The sequence below is a fragment of the Chinchilla lanigera genome, unplaced genomic scaffold (genome assembly GCF_000276665.1).
Source record: "Chinchilla lanigera isolate Chin_1 unplaced genomic scaffold, ChiLan1.0 scaffold00037, whole genome shotgun sequence".
Classification (NCBI taxonomy): Eukaryota; Metazoa; Chordata; class Mammalia; order Rodentia; family Chinchillidae; genus Chinchilla; species Chinchilla lanigera.
Genome location: NW_004955438.1, coordinates 14,322,576 through 14,344,787, shown reverse-complemented (window position 1 = coordinate 14,344,787; position 22,212 = coordinate 14,322,576). Strand labels below are relative to the sequence as shown.

Below are 22,212 nucleotides of genomic sequence, written 5' to 3'. Positions count from 1 at the left end.
GAGTTCAAGACCAGCCTGAACTGCATAGTGAAACCATCTCTCAAAAAGATGAAAAAAAAAAAAAAGTACTAGGGATTTTCTTGGGTGACTTAAAATTTTGAGTAGACATTGTGTATGTGAGATGAAAGAACAGTGGCATTTTTTAGCACAAGTTTTTTTTTGTCTTTTTGAGACAGGGTCTTACTGTGCAGTTGAGGCTAGTCTTGAGCACACTTCGTAGCACAGGCTGGTCTCAAACTTGCAGCGATCCTCCTGCCTCAGTCTCCCAAGTGCTGGGATTACAGGCGTGTGCCACCATGCCTGGCATACACACAGGTATTTTTTTTTTTTTTAATTTATTTTAAGAATAAAAGAAGAAAAACATCAACAAACAAACATCCATTTACAAAACAGCATAAGAACAATACATGCAATACAGAGTTACAAACAAAGTGGTAGGAAATTAACAATGGTTGTTGTATTACGTATTGATATATTCAAAGTGGTTTCTCAGGAAAACAAATAGAGACATGCAAGATTGATCAAATAATTAATCACTAACTGTTCCTTTCAGTAAAGTGATACACATGGGTGTTTTATAAAACCCAAATTTCTCTACAAAGTTAAACTTTATAATTTTCTCTTTTGAGAAAATATATTAGACACTATGCTGCACACAGATTCAAATAAAGTATATCATCTATTTAGATCTTTTTCCTTTGTAGTATCATCCCTTAAAAGATTTTTCTCTTTATTATTATGCTATATTCTGTACATGGTACAAATAAAATGAACTCCTATGCATATATATAACAATAAAGCAGCTTGCTTTTAGGTTTTTTTGTTTTGTTTTGTTTTTTTTCTTAGACAGAGTTTCACTATACAGTTCAGGCTGGCCTTAAACTTAGTTTGTAATCCAGGCTGACTGCCAGCTTGAAGTGATCCTCCTGCCTCAGCCTCTTGAGTGCTGAGATTACAGGTGTACACCACCATGCCCAGTGCTTTTAGGTTTCTGAGAAACTTTTCTAAGTCATCAATAAACTCTGGCAACAACTGGAAGAGAGCAATAAAATTCATTTACTCTGAATCAGTGAAGAATACGCTGTTTAGGAATGTAATTATCTCCCGTAAGCATATATATTAGTTGCTATAAAGTTTAAAATTTGTTCTTAAGTATTTAGTGGCTGCAAATAATTTTTAATAAGTATACATATAAAAATAGCAATTTAGCAAATGCCCATGTATTTAATCAGTACAAGAAATAGAATGTCAGCCTTTGAAATTTCTAATGCATCCTTCCACATCTCATCTCCTTCCTACCACTCCATATATAAACCAACGTTTTACTGCCCATTTTACTGATAAAGGTCATTTTAGATATCTTCTGTACAAACAGTGTGGTTACGTACTTCCTTGTGTATATTTCCTCATCCACACAAGTATTTCTTTGAGATGTATATTTCAGTTGCTGAGTTACAGGTTATGTATGGACTTCTTAAATTTTTGCCAATCTAATAGGTGAGACATGTCTTAGTGTGTTTTGTGCAGCTGTTACAGAGTTCTCCACACTGGGAGATTTTAATGGAAAGAAATGTATTGACTAACACTTCAGGGTGCTGGAAAGCCCAGGATTGAGGGAGCAGTGTCTGATGTGGCATCCTTTTTTTTTTGTACCTGGAATCAAAGTCAGGATACTGGCCTTCTTGCTGCAGCATCCTATGGTAGGAAGGCAAAGAGAAGGCCAGAGAGAAAGAACAAGATGTGACAGAACTTGTCCCTTTATGAAGAAGCCTTCCTGCAGTAATGGCACTAATCCATTATGAGGACGGTGCTCTCATGACCCTACCCCCAGATAGTACCACACTGAGGATCAAGTTTCTAACACAAGTCCCACTTTGGGTGGGACACATTTAACTACAGGGAGAGTCTCTTGTAGTTGTAATTTGCATTTCCCTGGTTATTCATGAGGTACAACATCTTTTGTTTAGTGACTGTGTGTGCTTACTTGTCCGTTCATTAATGTGCTTAAAGAGAAGATAAATTATTCAGCACTTTCATTTCCAGTAATTCCTGAGTGTCTTGTCTGTCAAAGGTTTCAGATGATTTCAAGTTTCCTTACATTTTCTTTACAATAAATTTTGTTTTCTGGATTTGGGATAATATATTTTCATTTAAATGTTTTTGGTTTTAGTCCCTCTGTGTATCAGAAAGGTTTCAGCTCCCAGGACCAGAGCCAGTAGCGTGTGTGTGTGCATGTGTCTACATAAAGAACTGACCACATGGTGACAGAGGCTGGCTACGTCAATCTGAAGTTTGTGAGGCTCGCAATCAGGGCTCAGACTCACAGGCCTGTGCCACAGCTGTTGTCCTCAGGCAGTGAGGACAGTCATAAGCGGGATGGAACTCCAGGGCCACAGGTTGAAGCTGCTGTACATGGAAGGAATTTTTCTTTTTTTCAGTCTTTTTGAGGAAACATCAGCCCTGCTTTGAAGAACTGTTAACTGGCTCAGGCCCCTTGAATTCCAGGATAATGTGTCTTTCTGGAATCTAAGTGATTAAGGATCCTGAGTACATTTGCAAAGACACCTTGAAAGCAATATATACATTCTGTTTGAATAGCTGAGGACTGTAGTCTGTCCAAGATAACACATCAAAAAAGCTATCACTCTGAAAACTTGGCCTCAAATTACAGGGGTAAACTCTCCAGAGGAGCTGAGAAAATTGTTACAAAAGTAAGAGTAAGGAGACACTTGCCTACCAGATATTAAAATGGAACTATAAATAGGGTCCATGATATATTTAAAAATTTAAAACTAAATCCTAAAGTAAGCCAGTTTTAATTTAATGAAGAAGAGGATAGTTTATCTAGTAAATGATATTGGCAAATTATCCATATGGAAGAAGATAAAATTGGATTCCATCTTACACCATGTACCAAAATATCCACCTGTACTAAAGCAGTGATTATCAACTGGGAGTGGTATTGGATATCTAGGTATATTTTTTATTATTGCAGTGAGTGTGTGGTTCTTCTAACATTTAGGGGCTAGGAATTGTCAGAAGTACTCCCATTGAGCAGCACTACATTAAAGATTGAACTATTAGAAAAAATCTCTTGCAGTGAAATCTGGAAGACTACATGTATGGTTGGGACAAGGAAGATCCTAATCAAGACTAAATTCAAGAAGGTGAAAGAGCAAATTAGCATGTTTGTGTATAATTTTAAAATGTTTAAATGGCAACAGGTAATATAATCAGGTAAATGACAGATCTCCTGAGCAATATTTGCATAGCACAGTGACGAAGTACAGATAACTTACAAATTGACATGGGAGTCAGCTTAGAAAAACACAGGCAGTCTATGCAGAGAGCTTTTCACATAAGAATAGGTCCAACTATCCTGTATGTGGGATAGAAATATTTGATAGTCATAGAAGTAAAAATTAATGTAATAAAGTCATAATGAAATGTTACTTTATGTATGTTTGACTTGCAAAATTGGAAAAGAGCAAGAGCATTTGTTGCCTAGTTCTTGGGGACCTTTTGTATCGTTTTAGTTTTTTATCTTCTTGTTACTTTTTCTTTTACTTCTGTCATTATGTTTTCATCTAGTAAAATCTCTAATTTCTCTAAAAAAGACAGTGTTACATGGTGAATGAGTATGGGATATATCTTTGATATTTATTTAGTTGCATGAACTTGCCCAAGGTCATAGGTATGCAGTTTCCTCAGCTACGATGGAAAGGGTGATTCTAATATGTCTCCCAGCTGTATGGTTTGTGGACGTTTTTGCATACTGCTTTTTAATATATATTTCCCGCTCAGGAGCACTTGGATGAAGCAAATGCTGCGTTGGATTCAGCATCAAGACTTACAGAACAGTTGGATCTAAAGGAGGAACAGATTGAAGAACTTAAAAAGCAAAGTAGGTTTTCCCCTTTGCCTTTGTTCTCCCCAGCAGTGCTCCTGCTGAGCCAGGTGTGCCCTGCTGCCCCATTTGGCACAGTTGAGTGAGAGCATTGGAGTGTGGCTTCCACTTCCCTCTTCTATGCAGATCTGCTTCAATTTTTGTCTGATTTTTGTGAAACCAGATTAAGGTGCCCCTGGCTGTGCACTTAGTTCTCCTGGATGTGGAGGAAAATGCTGTTTTGTTCCTGTTCCTCTGTTGACAATCAAGCAAGTCCGTGTGACTGATCCAGCTTTTTTATGCTAATGGCTTCTTCCTGATGGGTTCATGTGCATCCTGCCTGATATGTTAGAGAGGGCAGCATTCTCAAGTATAAAGGGATAACTTTTTGTGAAATGAAGGGTCTGCATATAACTAGGTTTTTTAAAAAAAAAAACTTTTGTTTAAATTTTCATATTCTTTGTGTCAATATGTTAAGAAATTGAAATTTTCCTAATACTGCTTTATAGATAATAGTTATGAGTAGTACCAAGAAGTTCAGTTTCTCAAAGTAATATTGAATAGTCTCTTTAAATGCAATTTAAATCCTTATTTTAAACAAAGGCAATATTCCTTAATACAGTAAGCTACACACACACAAAATCTATATATCCTGAAGTATAAAGGGGTTTCTATAACCACATGTGGTTTTATTCAAGTACGCATTTCCACAAATAAGTACTTACAAATATATTAATATAAAACTACTCCACATGCTTATCTTGCCATCAGCCTTTTAAGCATCGCTATTCCTACTACTGAAAGCATTTATTTTTAGAAGCTTTCATCTAATCCGGGTAAATGAATTCCCCTAAACTTAACCTGGCTACCTGGTTTTTTCTAAGTAGGTTTTTATGATTGTAGATGGGGCTTTACACACAGGCACTGATCATGTTTTTCTGTCTTCCTTTCTTTGACACTTGTAATGTATCTCATAGGCCAAATCCATTCCCTAAGGCGAGCTCTGTGTTTCAGATTATCAGTGAGACTTCAGATGAACGGGAAGTTCATGGGGCTTTGTTGGATCTAACAGCTGACAGTGGTGGCATATATCCTCGCTTACTATCTGATTTAAAGTGACCTGAAGTTGAAGCCATTCCAGGGCTGGATTTAGTGGATAATGATTCGAGGTGACTGGAAAGGTGATTATGGAACCTAGAAGTTCATCAACTTTAGGTGCCCATGTTGGCACAGCAATGACAGGGCACATAATTACGGAATCAGAAACACATTCCACCCAACATAAAACAGAAATTAGAAATAGGCACAAAGAGGAAGTGAAACAGCAGCGATACCGTCAAACCAAAAACCTAAGGAGGCGAGTAGGTAAGAGCCATTGAGGTGTGGATGCTTAAGGAGAAGGTGAGTTCACCTAAATCCAGCAGAGGACAGGAAATGGGAATTTTTTAGGAATACAAATAATAATGATTATAAGCTGTAAAGTAGTTGTCCTCAAAATAACTTACTCTGAGGCACGTGATTGCCCAACTGAAAGTCTTTTCAGAGGAGTTGGCCCACCTAGGAACTCTAAATCTAGGGAGGGCCTGGAACTGAGCAGCAAGGAAAACTAAATATCTGGTATGGGTTCTTGATGTAGAAGACTGTATTGTATTATTTAGTCTACAAGGTGTTATTGTATTGTTTAGTTTTATTTACCATTCATAACCAACCCCAAAGTAGTACTAGTTCCTTTTTTTATAGGTTAAAGAAACTGAGACTTGTAGTATGATCTCTGTATCTGTGAGCAAAGCTCGTGATCTTTCTACATGACTCTGTTCCTGTCAGGAAAATGATTATTTATCGTCTGATTTGTCTTTTGTTCTTGTATTTCCATCTCATTTGAAGGTGTGTTAGTAACCGTTGCGTGGTGCCTCATTGTTGAAATGGCTGCCTTTACCAAGAGACAGTATTTAATGAGAGAGCAATCTAGTTAGATCGAAGGCCCGCGCAACCACAGCATTATTTGGAAGAGATAGGGCCAACCCAGAAGGAACACACTGAGCACTGAAAGGGTTTGCTGAACACTTCATATCTTAGGGTTGGGTTACAATAAAGCGGGTAAAAAGGTGAGCTGTGAATTAATTTTTTGGCCTCTGATAACTCAGGGCTGTATATTCTACTGAAATTTTTCTTTTTCTTTTCTTTTTTTTGTACTAGAGCTTGAGCTACAGTTCCAGCCCTTTTTATCTTATTTATTCTTTTTTTTTTTTTTAATGGCAGGGTCTCACTAAGTTACTAAGTTATGTAGTAACTCCTGCTTCAGCCTCCCAGAGTACTGGGTTTATAGGCGAGTACTGCCATGCCCAGCTGTTCTGTAATATCTTAAGGACACACTCCCTTCTAGATATGTACCTGAGTCATTCCCAGTAGATGATGGTAAGAATAAAAGCTTCTCTAATTTATTGTAGTCCTTGTAGCATGTAGTACTTATTCAGGGTCCCATCTAAGCTCCCAGGAGTAGGATACTTTCAGGTTTTCTATATTATATCTGATAATATTTAGATGGTGTAAGTTCCTTTCATGTAAAAAATGATAATTAATATTTGTCATCAGTGTATAGGAATCTGGGGCTTATTGTGTGGGATCAATGTTAATACAGAAAAAGCTCAGCCTAGTTAGGCCTATAGAACTAGTATCTGAAAAGGGAGGCATGGGGCCAATATTGCACAGACAGGAAGGTTGTGAAGTTGGTTCTGTTACATCTTTAAATTATTCTTGCTCTTTACAACTTTTCCTAACAGTCTATTTTCTTATATTACCCGAGTCCTTAATACTGCTTTACGTCTCTAAAAAAGTGCTACTTTATTTTGTCAAAGCTATACTCTTGATAATATAAAAAAAAACCCTTTGACTGGCTTCTCATTTCAAAAAGCATCATTATATATTTTCTCTTACACATCATAACATATTTTAAATGTTGGTTGATGTTGTAATACTGTACTTTATTTTTAAAACAAAACTTGGCCAGACAGCTGAAGTTTTTGCCAGGAGAAACAATTTTGAAAAAGACAGAGTGATTTTTGTTGCAAGAAATGTACATGGAAACTTGAATTATAGAGGCAAAATATTGTCTTTTTTCTAAGCATCTGTAGGCTAATGATTAGTTGATATGCAGTTTCAGCTTTTAAGCAGTATAAGGAAACTTATTTTATTTTTTTGTTTTTTTCCGGTACCGGGAACCGAACTCACGACCTTGCGCTTGCCAGGCAGGTGCTGTACTGCTGAGCTAAATCCTCAGCCCCTGGGAAACTCATTTTAAAACTGGTATTTTATTCAAAATCTTGTTTATATCATTGTTCCCAACGATGTGACGATTCAGTCTAGTCAAACATGAAAAGCGAGCTGGTGCCTGTGATACAAGTATTAAAAGAGTAGAGTCTGATTCAGTCCCTCTTAGAGTATGGGATTGTTAATACCAGGAGCTCAAACTGTATTTATGAGTTGAGGGTCCTTACAGGACTTGTATGAAAAATATGAAGATAGATGCCTTATCAGGCAGTATAAATACTTAATGAGAACCAACTGCTTAACTTCCCTGTTAATGCTGTGTAGAAATCTAGGTAGGATCCTCTTCTCAGAGAGATTTGCTAAGGAAATGACATACAGCATAGGTAGACCATAAATTAGTAATTTAAGACAGTGGCACCCAACAGACTGTGGTCACAGCTCATTTGATAATAGAGACCCAGTCGGGCAGGGCCATGTGGTGTTCCGTGGAGGGAGGGAATTTGCAGAGAACCACAAGTGAAATTTCACTTCGGGAGTGTGAAAATTATTTAAAACTGTAAGAATAAAATGTTTAACACTAACTTATACCCACCCCACCTCCAAGTAACAATGAAAAGAAACTGTAAGATCATATAATATTTTAATATTTTAATAGATAATGGCTAGTAAGAGAATTACTCTTACCCTTCCTTTTAGAAATTATTCTTTTAGCATTTTACCTGAAATTGTTCTTTTTCAATATAGTACCAAAGACATTTCACTTGGCATGATGTATTTTATTTTATTTTTTTATATACTAGTCTATGGAGCAAACAAAATGTCTTTTGTTAAATATTTTGAAGTTGATCAGACTTCAGAATTTCCATGGAATTATTATTGATGAGAAATTACAAACCTATGTAAACCCAGACTATAACATTAAATGATACTTATTTTCCTTTTTATACTTTTTTTTTCTGCCATTATTTTTGAGATAAATTCCTGCTGAACTGAAAATGATTCGATAAATTGAAATAAAAAGTACGAGATTTTCTTGTTTTGGTAATAGTTGTTCAAAAGAGTGGTGAATTTTCTGGTGTGCAAAGAAAAATAAGTTTTCATAAGCCATAGCAATAGAGTTCTAGCTTTGAGAACATCTTTTGGTCTGTCTGCCAGTTCATACTTGTATCTTCAAGGGCTCTCCCATTTATCTTTTTTAAAGGAAAGCTCAGTGATTGCTTTTAAAAGTCTTATATGAGTTGAGAATGGAAAATTTCCTTAGACTGTTTTTAAAGAAGATCTAGAAAAGGGTACAAAATGAGTCCCAGTAAAGCTTACTGTAACGTGCAGCAGAAAAACATGTTTCGAACTACAAATATAGAGGAAATTCATTGTTTTTAATGGATGTCCTTATAGTTGTTTTTGACAAAAGTGATGATTTTAGAGGAAACGTGCAAGTGCCAGATGCAGTTTTCTGAGTTGCCGTAAGCAATTAAAGGTTATTTGTGATTATTTAAACATCTGGCTTTAATAGACAATGCCAAAATTTGAATTAAGAAAAAAGTATATATCAATTAGATAAATAATTAAACTCTTTTCAACTCGTGGTCACTTTTTTTTTTTTGCTTTTTGAGACAGGGTCGTTCAGGCTGGTGTCAAACTCTGTAGCCCAGCCTGGCCTCAAATTCATGGCCATTTTCTGCCTCAGCCTGCCAAGTGCTGGTATTACAGGTGTGTGCCACCATGCCTGGCCTCAATGGTCACATTTTAAAATATGTTTGTGTAATATTATTATCTAAACTGAACCATGCTTTAAGAAATTGGAGTTTTTAAAAATGAGTTTCTCTAAGTACAAAGAAAAGTCAGTTGTGTACTGATGCATAGTGAAACCGTATCTCAAAAAGACAAAAGAGAGAGAGAGGGAGTCAGTGTTGTATTACATCTCCATTATGTTCTAAGAAAACTCTGTCCTGTACAAAGCACTGTAAGCTGTATGTAATTTTAAGGTTTTTTTGTGACCACGTTAAAACAGTAAAAAGATACAGATGAAATGGCAATAAATTTAATAAGATAGTTTTATGTAACCTAGTATACCCAAATGGATACTCTGACATTTAATCATTACAGAGCAGAGTAGGTAAGAGGAGGAGGATCTCAGAAGAGGAGGTGGGACAGGGAGGAGGTTGACCTTCGCTTCCCTGCACCCTTTCTGTGTCCTTAGGGAGGAGCAAAAGGAAGTGAAGAGCTGTGCTCTTACTCTGGCTCCTACTTTAGCTTCTGAGTGGGAGGTTAAGTCAGAACAATGACAGGAGATTAACTTCCTTATTTCTTACTTTTCCTCTGAATAGTCAAGTTCTGTTTATGTTGTGTTCACATTCAGAATGTGTGGTGGCAGTGGCACAGGCCTGTAATCCCAGCACTGGGGAGGCTGAGGCAGGAGGCTTGCCCAGAGCTCGAGGCCAGCCTAAACTACATAGAGAGTTCAAGGCCAGCCTGATTACAGAGAGACCCTTTGCTCAGACTTCAGTAAGTCTTGTTGGCTTGCCCACTTAACATGTGTCTCCTGTTCTCCCCTGACCTTTTATGTTCAGGTTAAATTCCTTACTGGAAAAATGGGAAAGGAAAAGTTTATAATAGATTTTCCAAACACAAACCTTGCTCATAATATGGTTATGACAACTATCTCTATTTTGGTAAAGTTTGGCTATTATATGAGTGACATTTTGCAATTTGGAATTTTTTAGTTTAGAAAAACCACAAGTCATTGCAAGCAGTTAAACTAAATATTTTATATTTGCATTGTTATAAATCAGAATTGTAGCATTGTACAGGACAGACTGAAAACAGCCAGGCAGACCTGATCTGAAGGCTCAGAGAAAACGTCTTTGAGGAGGGGATTTGGGGACTGCAGCAGGCAGGGTGAATAGGTGTTAACAGGCAACTCTGATGGAAAAGGGCTTTCTAGGTGGAAGAGAAAGCATTGCAAGTTGTGTAATGGGAAAGGAGAGTCCAGAAACACACATTAATGGGGAGTTGTTTTTCAAAAAGTACGTGAAAGGAAGTTTTTTGTCATGTAATGCTGGAACTACTGGATATCCCCGTGCAAAAGAATGCAAGTGGACCATAAATGAACTTGATATGAATGATGACTATAAATTTTAAAGTCAGCGCTGTAGAACTCTTTAAAAAAGACGTAGGAGCAAATCTTCATGATAGTTGGTTAGGTGATAATATCTTAGGTATGACTCCAAAAGCACAAGCAACAAAAGAAAAACTAGATTTCATCAAATTAAGTTTTTATGTATCAAAGGGTGCTGTCAAGAAAGAAATGACAACCCTCAGAAGGGAGAGAAATGTTTGCAAGTCATGTATTTGATAAAGGAACTTATATCCAGCTACTACTAGGAAAATACAAAAGTTAGAGAAAGAGTAGATTTGTAGAATAAATAAATTTGAAGAAAAAGGTCAGACTAGTGTTTGTATGTGAGTGGTTCCTGATTTGAAAAGGAGAGCTCTGTTATACAGTAGTGTCTTGTTCATTTCTTTCAGAATGAGAACTTGTAATCTACATTAAAATAAGTGTTTCTTTCACCCAAACCACCCACTTCTGAGATAACACTTATAAACTCTGTTCAAAGAGAGTTCCTTAGTCTGGGAATCCTTCACTCTGTGGCATGATTAGCTTATGAACTAAGTATCTCTTATTGTGATTCTAGACTTTGCCTTTAAACTGTGGGAATTCCAACTATCACAATAAAATTTTACAGATTTTCCTTACTTTTCAAATAAGAATTGAAAAATTGTCCCAATTGGGTCATAAGCTATCACAACGTGATTTGTGGGTTAGAGTTAATGATCTGAATTGTTACTTTCTGTGCTCTCCCGATACTTTGTCATATCAGTTGTGCCTTGAGCTATACCTTAGTTGTGTTGGATGTTCTTGTGTAGCTCACCCAAGAGAGTCCAGTCAGGAAAACAGAAGATGGAAAATCTAAAATTGTCTTTTCCATTTCCACCCACTAAGTAAGAATTGCTCTGGAAATATTTCATGTAAGGAAGCAGTGGCAAAAAAAAATTGCTTCTTTGCTATTAAGTTTTGAAAGAAGGTGGAAGTGTTTTTTGATTTTTAAAAATACTCTGTTAAGGAATTGATTGCTTTATTGGTGGTAAGTTATTTGGAATAATGCATACCTTGGCTTCTAGGTCGTTTCTATAGCAGAAAGCTTAGTTCCTTGAACCAAAGAAGAGATAAAAATAACTAAGTATTCCCAGTTAGAATAGGCCATACCTTCACAGTTCACAGTAACAATCTCATAGGTCTAATTATCATATGTTCATCTAGGCTATTTTAATGAGTTAATGGCTGTCTTTATTCACGTTTTAAACAGATGAGCTCCGACAAGAAATGTTGGATGATGCACAAAAGAAATTGATGAACTTAGTAAACAGCACAGAAGGAAAAGTAGACAAGTATGGTTTTTACCTTTTAACTTTCTTTAATATTTTATAGGGGTGGTTTTTATGGTTAAACAACTTCTACCTATAGATGTTTGTATGTGATTAAATTTAGAAGTAGCCTTTTCTTTTTCTTATATAGTGAGGAGAAATATCAATAGTTTTAATAGCGGTCAGCAGAATAATGTACTAAATTTATTTTTACTATTTTTTGCCCTTTACTGTCTATACATGAACATATTTTGCTCAAGAGTCTTGGGTCTGAACTTAGGTATATATGCAAATACTCTTATTGAATATTTTTAAAATTTAGGTATCATCAGCAAATTTTAATACCTATGAGTAGGGAAATACAGTGGTGAAACACAAGAACAGTTATCACCATTTAAGTGTCTACTCCAGGGGAACATGAGTTCTGACAGGCGGTCAGAATTACTAATAAGGCATCTCCTCGGCAGGTTATTGGGTTGGAGAAAGTTACATAGGTAACATTTTGGGCTGTTTTAGATGTTCCTAATTGGGGTTGTCACGATTTTCTTTTGTTTTTTGTTTTTTGTTTTTTTTCCGGTACCGGGAATCGAACTCAAGACCTTGCACTTGCCTGGCAGGCGCTGTACTGCTGAGCTAAATCCTCCGGCCCTGTCTCGATTTTCTTATAAGCCCCTTTAAAATATTTTATTGTTCATTCTTTTTATAATTAAATATTTCATTGTGTAAGTACAATCAAGTGTTTATGTTTACTCTTTGGGGACACTCCCTGTGCAATTGGTGTCAGCTGTTTCCTGCTTCATTTCCAGAGTCCTTATGAGAAATCTCTTCATTGGTCATTTCCACACACCAAAACACCAGCGTCCTGAAGTGTTCCGGTTGATGGGAAGCATCCTGGGTATTAAAAGGGAGGAAATGGAGCAGGTAACTAGACAGAGGAAGCCATTCTGAGTGCATCTATTAAACTTATTTTTCTGAGTATATTTATAACTGAAATAGTATCATCATTGAAAGTTGTTTCCTTTTACTGTGTGTAATAATTTTTACTTTTCTCAATTATGTAAAAATGAAATCATTTTATTCTGCATTGAAGAGATGTATTTGTTCAGTTTGTATGATGTTAGTTTAAATATTTTGCAACTTATAAACCAGTGCTCATATCAGGATGCTGAAACTTTGAAATACAGTACCCAAAATTGTATTTGCGATTGTGCTTAGGATAGAATTTTATTGTATTTATTGCCTTTGTTGATAGTAGGCAATATTAAAAATTGAACTAAATGCTTGATTTGCTAATGTCTGAAGTCATGTAAAATGGCTATCTTTTCTCATATTGACAATATTTTTTTGTTTTAAAAATAATCCTGCAGTTGCTTAATGAAGATCAAGGAGGTGTCACTAGGTGGATGACTGGGTGGCTTGGAGGATCAAAAAGTGTCCCCAACACACCACTGAGACCAAATCAGCAATCTGTGCTTAATAGTGTAAGAGCTAATTTTATTTTTGTTGAATATGAATGATGAAATGATTGTGTATTGTACTTATTTGCAAAGAATCAGATTTTTTCTTTTAGGGTAATTTATGCAGCCATTTTATTTTTTTGGAGTTGAGGAAACAGATTTAGAGATGACAACCAGTTTTACTAATTTGATTGCTTATAGTTTTTATTTTCACTTTTTTATGGTACTTTTATTTTTTAGAGTTGTAACTGTTCCTTTATATGTGTTTGATCTTGCTGCCTGGGGCAGCCTTTCTACAAAATTATGCCATTCTTTTTTTTGGAGGGGATGCTTTCTGAGACAGGGTCTCACTATGTAGCCCAGGCTGGCCTCAAACTCACAGTGATCCTCCTGCCTCAGCCTCCTGAGTGCTAGGATTACAAGCATGTGCTGTCACACCTGGCAATTATGCCATTCTTAAAGAGACATTATTTATGTGTGTTCCAAATCATTGAGCCAGTGCTACCTACTGAGCACTGGCTGTGTCCCAGACTCTGGGGATGCAGCTGTGAACCAGAAGGGAGGGCGTCAGCCCTGAACCCTGTCTGGCAGGAGGAGGCCATCAGGATGCGTGAACATGTAGTACCCGGTGTACAGTAGGAGTTAGGTGAATGTTAATGGAATTAGCAGCACTGTGAGAATGTAGGGTTTCTTTTTTGGTTTTTCAATTCAAAAAAAAAAAAAAAGAGCAGGATAAAACCCTATTTTCCTTGGATGGCATAAAATTTAATTTAAAGGAAAAGTGTTCACTACGTGATTTTTATCTGATAATGTTACTGGAGATCTTTTGCAGATCTTTAGAAAGTTATGTTTAATACTTATTTTCACGTGATACAGTTTTCAGTGTCTTTGTTACTACAGTGAAAAGATGATGTCTTAAGTGCCTCTGATGATAAGAAATGAGAGTCCTCAGTTGGCTAAATTTCATCACAAAGTGTTTGGAACGAGTGTTGTCATCACAGATTATTAAATTGTTAATTTGTAGTAGCTATATATAAGATGCTAGAATGGTCCATAATGCAGCTTTGTAAAAAGGAAGGAAGACTCAAATGGCATGATTAATATGTAACAATTAATTACAATAGCTGGTACATTTTCTTAGTTGTAGTGAATATAATTTTGTTATCTACTTTAACATAACCAGAGTATTTTGTTTTTAGTCTTTTTCAGAACTTTTTGTTAAATTTCTAGAAACAGAATCTCATCCATCTGTTCCACCACCAAAGCTTTCTGTTCATGATATGAAACCTCTAGGTTCACTAAGACAGAGAGAACTAAATACAAATGTATCAGAAACCTTGAAAGGTAATATTAGATGCTTATTTTTTTTCCTACAGTATTAAAAATTGAATGTTTAACTTTGTGATTTTTGTTTTACATTGATATTAACTACATTAATATTATTAAAAATGTGTAACACTGGTTCTAAAATTCCAATAAGGAATCAAATTTTTACTTTCTATATTGTAACAATCTGATATTTAATTGGCTGATTAATTTAAATAGTATAAAATATTTTCCCTTTGTATATCAGATACTGTAGTTCTGTCTCTGCATAAGCCACTTTAAATCATTCTTCTGGACATGTTAGTGAACTGGTTAAACATTTACCTGGTCACTTGTTTTCTTCTCTGACTAATGGTGCTCTTTACTAATCAGAGTTAGGTGCTGAGTTTATAGTTTAGCGAAGATTTTCTCCTTGGAGAATCTAAGTGTCATAATCAGTAGCCAAGCCTTGACATGAAAATAATACATGCTCAGTTTAGCAAATGGACTTAGACCTCGAAGAACATTATGAAGCACTCTGACATGTTGAAAGCTCTATCTTCAAGTGTGTGGTTGAGGGTTGTAGCTAGCTATGTCTCAACATTTTTCTACCCTACTAGGTTGTATAGTCTTATTTATGTTCATATCACTGATACTGACACGTAGTAAACTTTACTGAGTTGAAATTGAATTATCTGTTGGACTATACATATTTATTTTTTATTGGTATATGTTTGCAATATATGATATTTACATTGGTTTTGGGGAAATACATATATAAATTTTTGGTCCTTCCCTTACCCTTTGCTGATCCCTTAATTTCTCCAAAACATTTGCCTTTATTTCACTGATTTATATTGTGGGTTTCTTATGTAAGAGAAACCATAAATATTTAATTTTCTATGTCAGACTTATTTCAGTTAATATTAGAGTCTCAAAATACATCCAGCCAGGAGTGGTGGCTCACACCTGTAATCCTAGAACTCAGGAGGCTGAGGCAGGAGGATTGGTGTGAGTTCCAGATTAGGCTGTGCTACACAGCAAAACCCTGACTTATAAAACAAAACAAAACAAAACAAAATCCATTTTCCTGTAAATGACATGAATTAATTCTTCTTTATGACTAAATAAAATTTGATTATGTTTCTATACCACATTTTCTTTATTCATTTGTTTGTTGATGAACATCTAGGCTGCTACCAGAGCTTAACTACTGGGAGGTCTTTAAAAAAAAAAAAAAAAAAAAACTTTATATTTTAAGATAGGCTACCAAAAGATATATGTAGTATATATTCTTTTGTTTATATCACTTGTATATTTAAATTTAGTTCAGTACTTATATTCTGGAATCTTAAAAACTTCCTTGGTTATTTAGACAAATGTTTCTATTTTTGGAACTTCTATAGAAAGATAAAGTGGTAAAATCTAGTTGTCATTTACATGTTTGACTGCTAAATTTAATGAAAGTCATAATTTTATCTAAGAGGTATAGCAGATACTGAAAACATGTTTTTTCCTTGTTGTGCTAGTTTACACTCCGACCAGCAATGCAGGAAGGTTCATTCTTAACCACAGCCTCCCTAGCATTTGTTACTATTTGATTCCTTGTTGATAGCCATTCTCTCTGGAGTAAGATGCAATCTGTGAAGTTTCACTTTGCATTTCTGTAAAGGCCAATGAAGTTGAACATTTTTTCAAGTATTGGCTTTGTACTTAGGGTATCTACATGCAGAAGGTTGAAGCTAGATCAATCAGCATCTCTCATCATGTGCTAAACTAAAATCAAAATGGGTCAAGGATCTAAATATTAAAGCAGAAACACTTAATCTGTGGAAGATAAAATAGGTAAAATATTTGAACTCAGACATAAGCAAGGACTTTCTGAATAGAAACTCAGGTGCGAAGAAATAACATCAAAAGTCAACACATGGCATTATATCAAATTAAAAAGCTTCTGCACAGCAAATGCAACAACCAACAGAGCAAAGCAACAGCCCTCAGAATGGGAAATATTTTTGCCAGCTACACCTCAGAGGACTAATATCTAGAATATATAAAGAATTGAAAACATTTAGACCCTCCCCCAAATAAAAAACCCAATCAAAAAATAGGAATTGAAATGAATAGACACTTCTCAGAAGTAATACGAAAGGTCCATAAATACTTGAACAAGTGTTCAACATTGCTGGCCTTTGGAAAAATGTAAATTAAAACGTCACCCATCAGTATTTCATAGACCTCTGCTTGTGGGATACAGAACCCAGTAGCACATGCATTATGTTTATTTGGCAGCTGAATCTAGAAGCAGAAAACATATGTAAGAATTGTTTTTATCAGAAAGCATTTTGAATTACCAAGAAGGAATTTTAAGCACACTTTCATAATCAGTATTTATATTTAGTAATTAAATCAGTATTTATATTTAGAAATTAAGGTGTACTTATGCTGTCATTTTGAATAAAGTCCCAAAATGGTGCTAAAGACCAGTGCATTTACCGATAATGTGGAATTTTAAAGTTCATAGTAGTGATAATTGATTACTCAGAGTTAGGTATGTTAATCAATATGATAATACAGTGAGAGCTTTTTATACTATTATAGTCAGAGGGTTTTTCAACTTGGCTTTTTTGTGAAGGACAGAGACTGAATAACCCATATTTTATCATTTAGATACAGCGGAATCCAGGGCTGGCAGAAGAACAGATATGAGTGCATTCTTGGCTCCCCGCTCTGCAGCTGTACCTCTTATTAACCCATCTGGACTTGGACCTGGTGGGCCTGGGCATCTGCTTTTGAAACCCATCTCAGACGTTCTGCCCACCTTTACACCTTTGCCAGTGTCTCCTGACAACAGCGCTGGAGTTGTACTAAAAGACCTGTTAAAGCAATAGGTGATTCTCAAGCCAGTAACGTTAAGCACTTTAAAGAAACCATCAACACTATGTGTATATACCTTATCACAAAGTGGCCTTTTGGAAGAAGTCATGCATTTGTTTGCAGTTATAATTTCCCTAAATTTAATAAAACTGTTCTTAGTTCTTATAGAAATTTCAGGTGTCAGAGGAGAACTGTTTGCTATATAACCTGCTTTTTTCTTCTCTGATTTATTCTAATTTAAACTAGAAACATTTTATTTATCTTTTACCTTAATTGGAAAAATAAAGGAAAAACAAAACTGCTAGTAGCTATATATTATCAGCTTTTTATTTCAGTGTCTGAGTTTCAAGTTCATGTAAAGTAGAGATGTAAGATAGAGATGTGGTTTATTTTTTAAAGGTAACCCATGGATTTTAAAAAGTAAAAAAGAAAAAAATACTAGCTGGACGTGGCTCCTGTATGTAGAGCAGAAAATTCATCCGCAGCAAATATGAATGTTCTTTAGAGAACTGTGTCAATAGCTGAAAACAGAGTTATAGGGGTCTGCGAAAGAAGGTGCATTAGGTTGTTTGCATTTTAGTCACCTGTGCACGCTCATGTGACCACTGCCGGTGTCAAGATGCAGCGCTGTCCTCACCAGGAGCCTTGTGCTGCCCTTTTCCTACCGTTCTCTCCCCTCCTGCCTCCCGCCTTAGCCCCTGACAGCCACCGCATTCCTGTCTGTGATTCAGTCATTTCCGGGATGCTTTGCTGGTGGAATCCTCAATTATGAGCTCTCTTGACATTGGTATCTCTCCCTTAGCCCAATTCCGTTCCGCTGCATCCAAGGGGCCGCAGTGTCAGGAGTTTATTCCTTTTTATCGGTGAGTACTGTGTGAACACACCATTCCATTGGAGCATCTCAGGTGTCTGTTCAAAGGCGTCACCTAAAACTGAAGCCTGCCTCGCGGAAACAGCCCTTACTGCTGTGTGCATGCGCAGGTGCATCACGGAACTGGGAGGAGCAATGTTGCTGAACACACCCTGCCGGCCTCTGTCTGAGACATCAGGACTCAGAGGTTCAGCAACGGGAACCGTGGGTCCCTGTCACAGTGACCACTGAGGGCGGGGAGATCACTTCAGCAGCACCAGCACCAGCCAGGGGCCTGGAATTTAAGAGTGAGAGAATTTCTCTTTAATTTTCTACAAACCCATCATCCAACTTCCTGACGAGGTTAAGCGTATCAGGATGCTCATATTTGTATTGGTTGTTGAAATTGTGCCATGAATGTTTCATGAACAAATTTAGATATACCTTTGAAACAGAAGCATTTATACAGCAAGGAAAGGTGAAAATGGGACTTATCCAAATACGTGAATAGGGCTGGTAAATTCGGTTGTTTGTAAATTTTGCTGTGATTAACTGTATATTTCTAAGATATTTGGAAGACTGGAAGGTTTGATTATGCGTTGATGGTTAAAACTAGTTTTCTGGAAAATTAGCTGAGATAACGCTGCTTCACAGTGTCACCTTTCTCCTTGACTAATTGATTTTGCCATTCTTTGCTGCATTTAAAAGGAAGCTGTCATAGAAGTTCATATTAGAAATGTGAAACTGCCTCCTGTCATTCTGCCCATTATTATTTCTCTATGCCCAACAGCTGCTCCTCAGCTTACCGTGAGGTCTAGACTGATTGTAAATTGAAAATGTGTTCAATTCATACCTTAAAAGATACTTTCGCTGACCCTCCCAGATTACCTGCTGCTGCCACTGACGTTTCATTCCATGTGGAGCAACTGAAATAATAGTTTCTAAGCTCAAAACATTATACCTGGATCCTTTATTCTGAAGGAATGGAGCATACAAAAGATGTTTTATTTTGAAAAGGAGATGTGTGGTGGATATTTATATAGTATGCCATCATCTATATAAAATGCCTTCTATGACATTTTGAGCCTAACCAAAAAACCTGTCTTCCCTTTTCCCATAGTTTTACCTAAGTTTAACAGTTGCTGCTACTGCACTGTACATCGAGATGTCACTGAACATGGCACACAGCTGGGATTGAAGTTTCTGTCCTTGTCTGAAGCTATCAGACCTGATGTTTTGTTGTATCCTAGAAACTACAGCTCACCAGTATGCACAGTACAAGTGTTGATCTAAAGCAGACATAACCTGTCGACATTTCTGAAACATGGTTGTGTCAAAGATGAACCTTCCACTCAAGGAATCTTCTTAGTAGCCAGACAGTGATGCAGCATATAATACAGGTACTACCAACAGGAAGAACACTTCTCTTAGTAATTTTTTTGTACCAGAAATCGAACTCAGGACCTTGTGCTTGGAAGGCAGGTGCTTGTGCCGCTGAGCTATATCCCCAACCCTTCTGGTAGTAGTTTATCTACAACAATTTTGCTGTTTTTTTCTGTATAAACTTAATATAATTTGTGGCTGAATTTTACTTTTGCTGCCAGTTTTTCACAACATTCCCACTGTTTTTCTACTTTAGTTAGTATATTGTAGTAGACAATTTACAGCCATTGAGTTTAATTTTGATAGTTTTTCTTTCATGTGGTTCCTCCCGCCTCCCCCCACCACACACAACTTATTACTGGGAATTGAACCTGGGGCCTTCACACCGAGCTACATCTCCAGCCCTATTTTAATTTTGAGAGAGGATCTTACTAAATTCCCCAATCTGGTCAAAACTTGTGACCTTCCTCCCTCAGCCTTTTAGAATGCTGGAATTATAGGCCTGTGCGACCACATCAGGCTTTCTATTGTTTTTAAGTTTTAGTTCCTAATGTTCTTATTTGTTTAAAATGAGGGTAGGGAACCAAAATTAATAAAACCATAGAGGAAAAAAAGGAAAGACTTTCTTGCAACTAGTCAGTTGAAATGTGAAATATTGCCACCCCTACTCACCAGAAAGCCTTCAATGTCTTTAAAACTTTCACGAGGTTTAGGAAGATTTCAAAATATGTAGTCAATAATTGGAAGAAGGGAAGCAAGCTACTTTCAGGAAGAGGAATGATGAGAACTATTTACAAAGTGCTATGAATGAAGCTTCAAAGCATTTGAATTTGATTTTTAAAACTGGTGAAGTTTTGAAGGCCAGGTGGCACATACCTGTAATCCCAGCACTTGGGAGCCTGAGGCAAGAGGATCGCTGTGAGTTTGAGGCCAGCCGGAACTACATAGTAAGAACCTGTCTCAAAAAAAAATAAATAAATAAATAAATAAATAAAATGAAACTAAGCAAGTTTTTCATATATTAAAGTATTTAAAACCTCTTCCATCAATAAAAATTTATCTTTAATGTTGAAAATAGCAAATAAGTTAGGTCATATTTATTTTATATATTCATGTGGAAAATGGTAATTTTAATGTTCTGACATTTGCTTTTTTTTCCAGTCTTAACCTCTGAAGGTTTTACTATTTAAAACTGATGAAGTAGCCAGGTGTGGTAGCACATGCCTGTAATCTCCACACTCCAGAAACTGAGGCAGGAAGATTATTCAAGGCCAGCCTGGGCCATGTAGTGAATTCAAGACCAGCCTGGGCTACACAGCAAGAACCTGTCTCAAAAATCTTTTAAAAAAATTGATAAATTATCATTTGATTTATAGAGAAATATCTAAATGTGAGAAATTTGCAATCCAACCTTGTGCTTTACAGAACTAAAAGGAGTCTACTTTAATTTCCTAGGAGTGCTGCAAGACAAAATAATAAAATATTTCAAATAAAAGTGAGATATTTAAGTGGGCAGTGTCATCTATGAGAAATTTTTAAAGTTAATGGTACATTTTTACATATATAATGATCACATTCATCATAGGAAATTTGTAATTGTACATAAATAAAATTTTTTCCCATTTCCCTCCCCGGCTTCAATCCTTTTCCCCCTACCTATTTACAAAACTTTGTTTCCATTTTTTTCCTTCCATTTGCCTTTTCTGTTTCACTTAAGAGTTTGAGGAGTAGTGGAGTAGTGACATTAGATCTTCGCTAAAATTCTTATAGAATTCAGCAATGAATCCATCAGAACCTGGGCTTTTCTTTGTTAGTAGTTTTTAAAATTGTTTCTTCATTTTTATTGACTGATATTAGATTGTTTAGGGGTTTTATATCTTCTTTGTTCAGCTTTGCTAATTTATATGTACCTAGGACTCTGTCCATTTCTTTTGCATTTGCCATCTTGGTTGAATATAGGTTTTCAAAGAAGGTGCTGTTGATCTTCTAGACTTCTACAGGATCTATTTTGGTTTCTTCCCTTTCATTCCTTTTCTTTTTGCATAGATTTGAGGGTCTTTTCTTTCATTTTTGTATAAGGTTGGCTAAAGGGTTTTTATTTTATTTAATTTTTGAAAGAACCAACTCTTTGTTTATTGATCTTTGCACTGTTTTCTTAGTCTCCATTGCATTAATTTCTGCTCTGATCTTTATAATTTCCTTCATGGTATAAGCTCTGGCTTTATCTTGTTCTTTTTCTAAAAGTTTGATGTTCCACATTAGGTTATTTAGTTGAGCTTGCTCCATTTTATTAACATGGGAATTCACTGCTGTAAACTTCCCTTGTAGGACTGCTTTCATTGCATCCCGGAAGTTCTGGAATGTCATATTGGTGTTATCATTCAGTTGCAGAAACCGTCTAATTTCTTCTTTAATTTCATCTGTAACCCATTGGTTGTTCAAGAGAGTATCACTTAATTTCCCTGTGTTTATATAAGTTTTTGGGGTTTCTTCTGACATTTTTTTCCAATTTTATTGCACTGTGATCTAATAATATGCATGGAATAGTTTCAACCTCTTTGCCTTTGCATAAGCATGTTACATGAGCTAGTATGAGGTCTATTTTGGAGAAAGTCCTACATGCTGCTCAGAAGAGTGTGTATTCTGTTGTGGGGTAGAGCACTCTGTAGATATCTACTAAGTCCGTTTGTTCAAAAGTTTGATTCAGTTCAGGTATTTCTTGGTTGATTTTTTTATCTAGTTGATCTGTCTGTTGGGACAGT

At 36.1% G+C, this 22,212-nt stretch overlaps 1 protein-coding gene across 1 annotated transcript in view; it reads left to right on the top strand.

Moving 5' to 3' along the window:
• Positions 1–17,388, top strand: part of Trip11 (thyroid hormone receptor interactor 11) — a 66,623-nt gene extending 49,235 nt beyond the window's left edge. Inside the window, exons 16-21 of the mRNA XM_013517219.1 lie at positions 3,805–3,904; positions 11,521–11,602; positions 12,385–12,499; positions 12,946–13,059; positions 14,235–14,379; positions 17,011–17,388. Coding sequence (XP_013372673.1) covers positions 3,805–3,904; positions 11,521–11,602; positions 12,385–12,499; positions 12,946–13,059; positions 14,235–14,379; positions 17,011–17,231 — 777 coding nt within the window. The 3' untranslated portion in view covers positions 17,232–17,388. The remainder of the gene's footprint in view (positions 1–3,804; positions 3,905–11,520; positions 11,603–12,384; positions 12,500–12,945; positions 13,060–14,234; positions 14,380–17,010) is intronic.
• Positions 17,389–22,212: the final 4,824 nt, after the last annotated feature.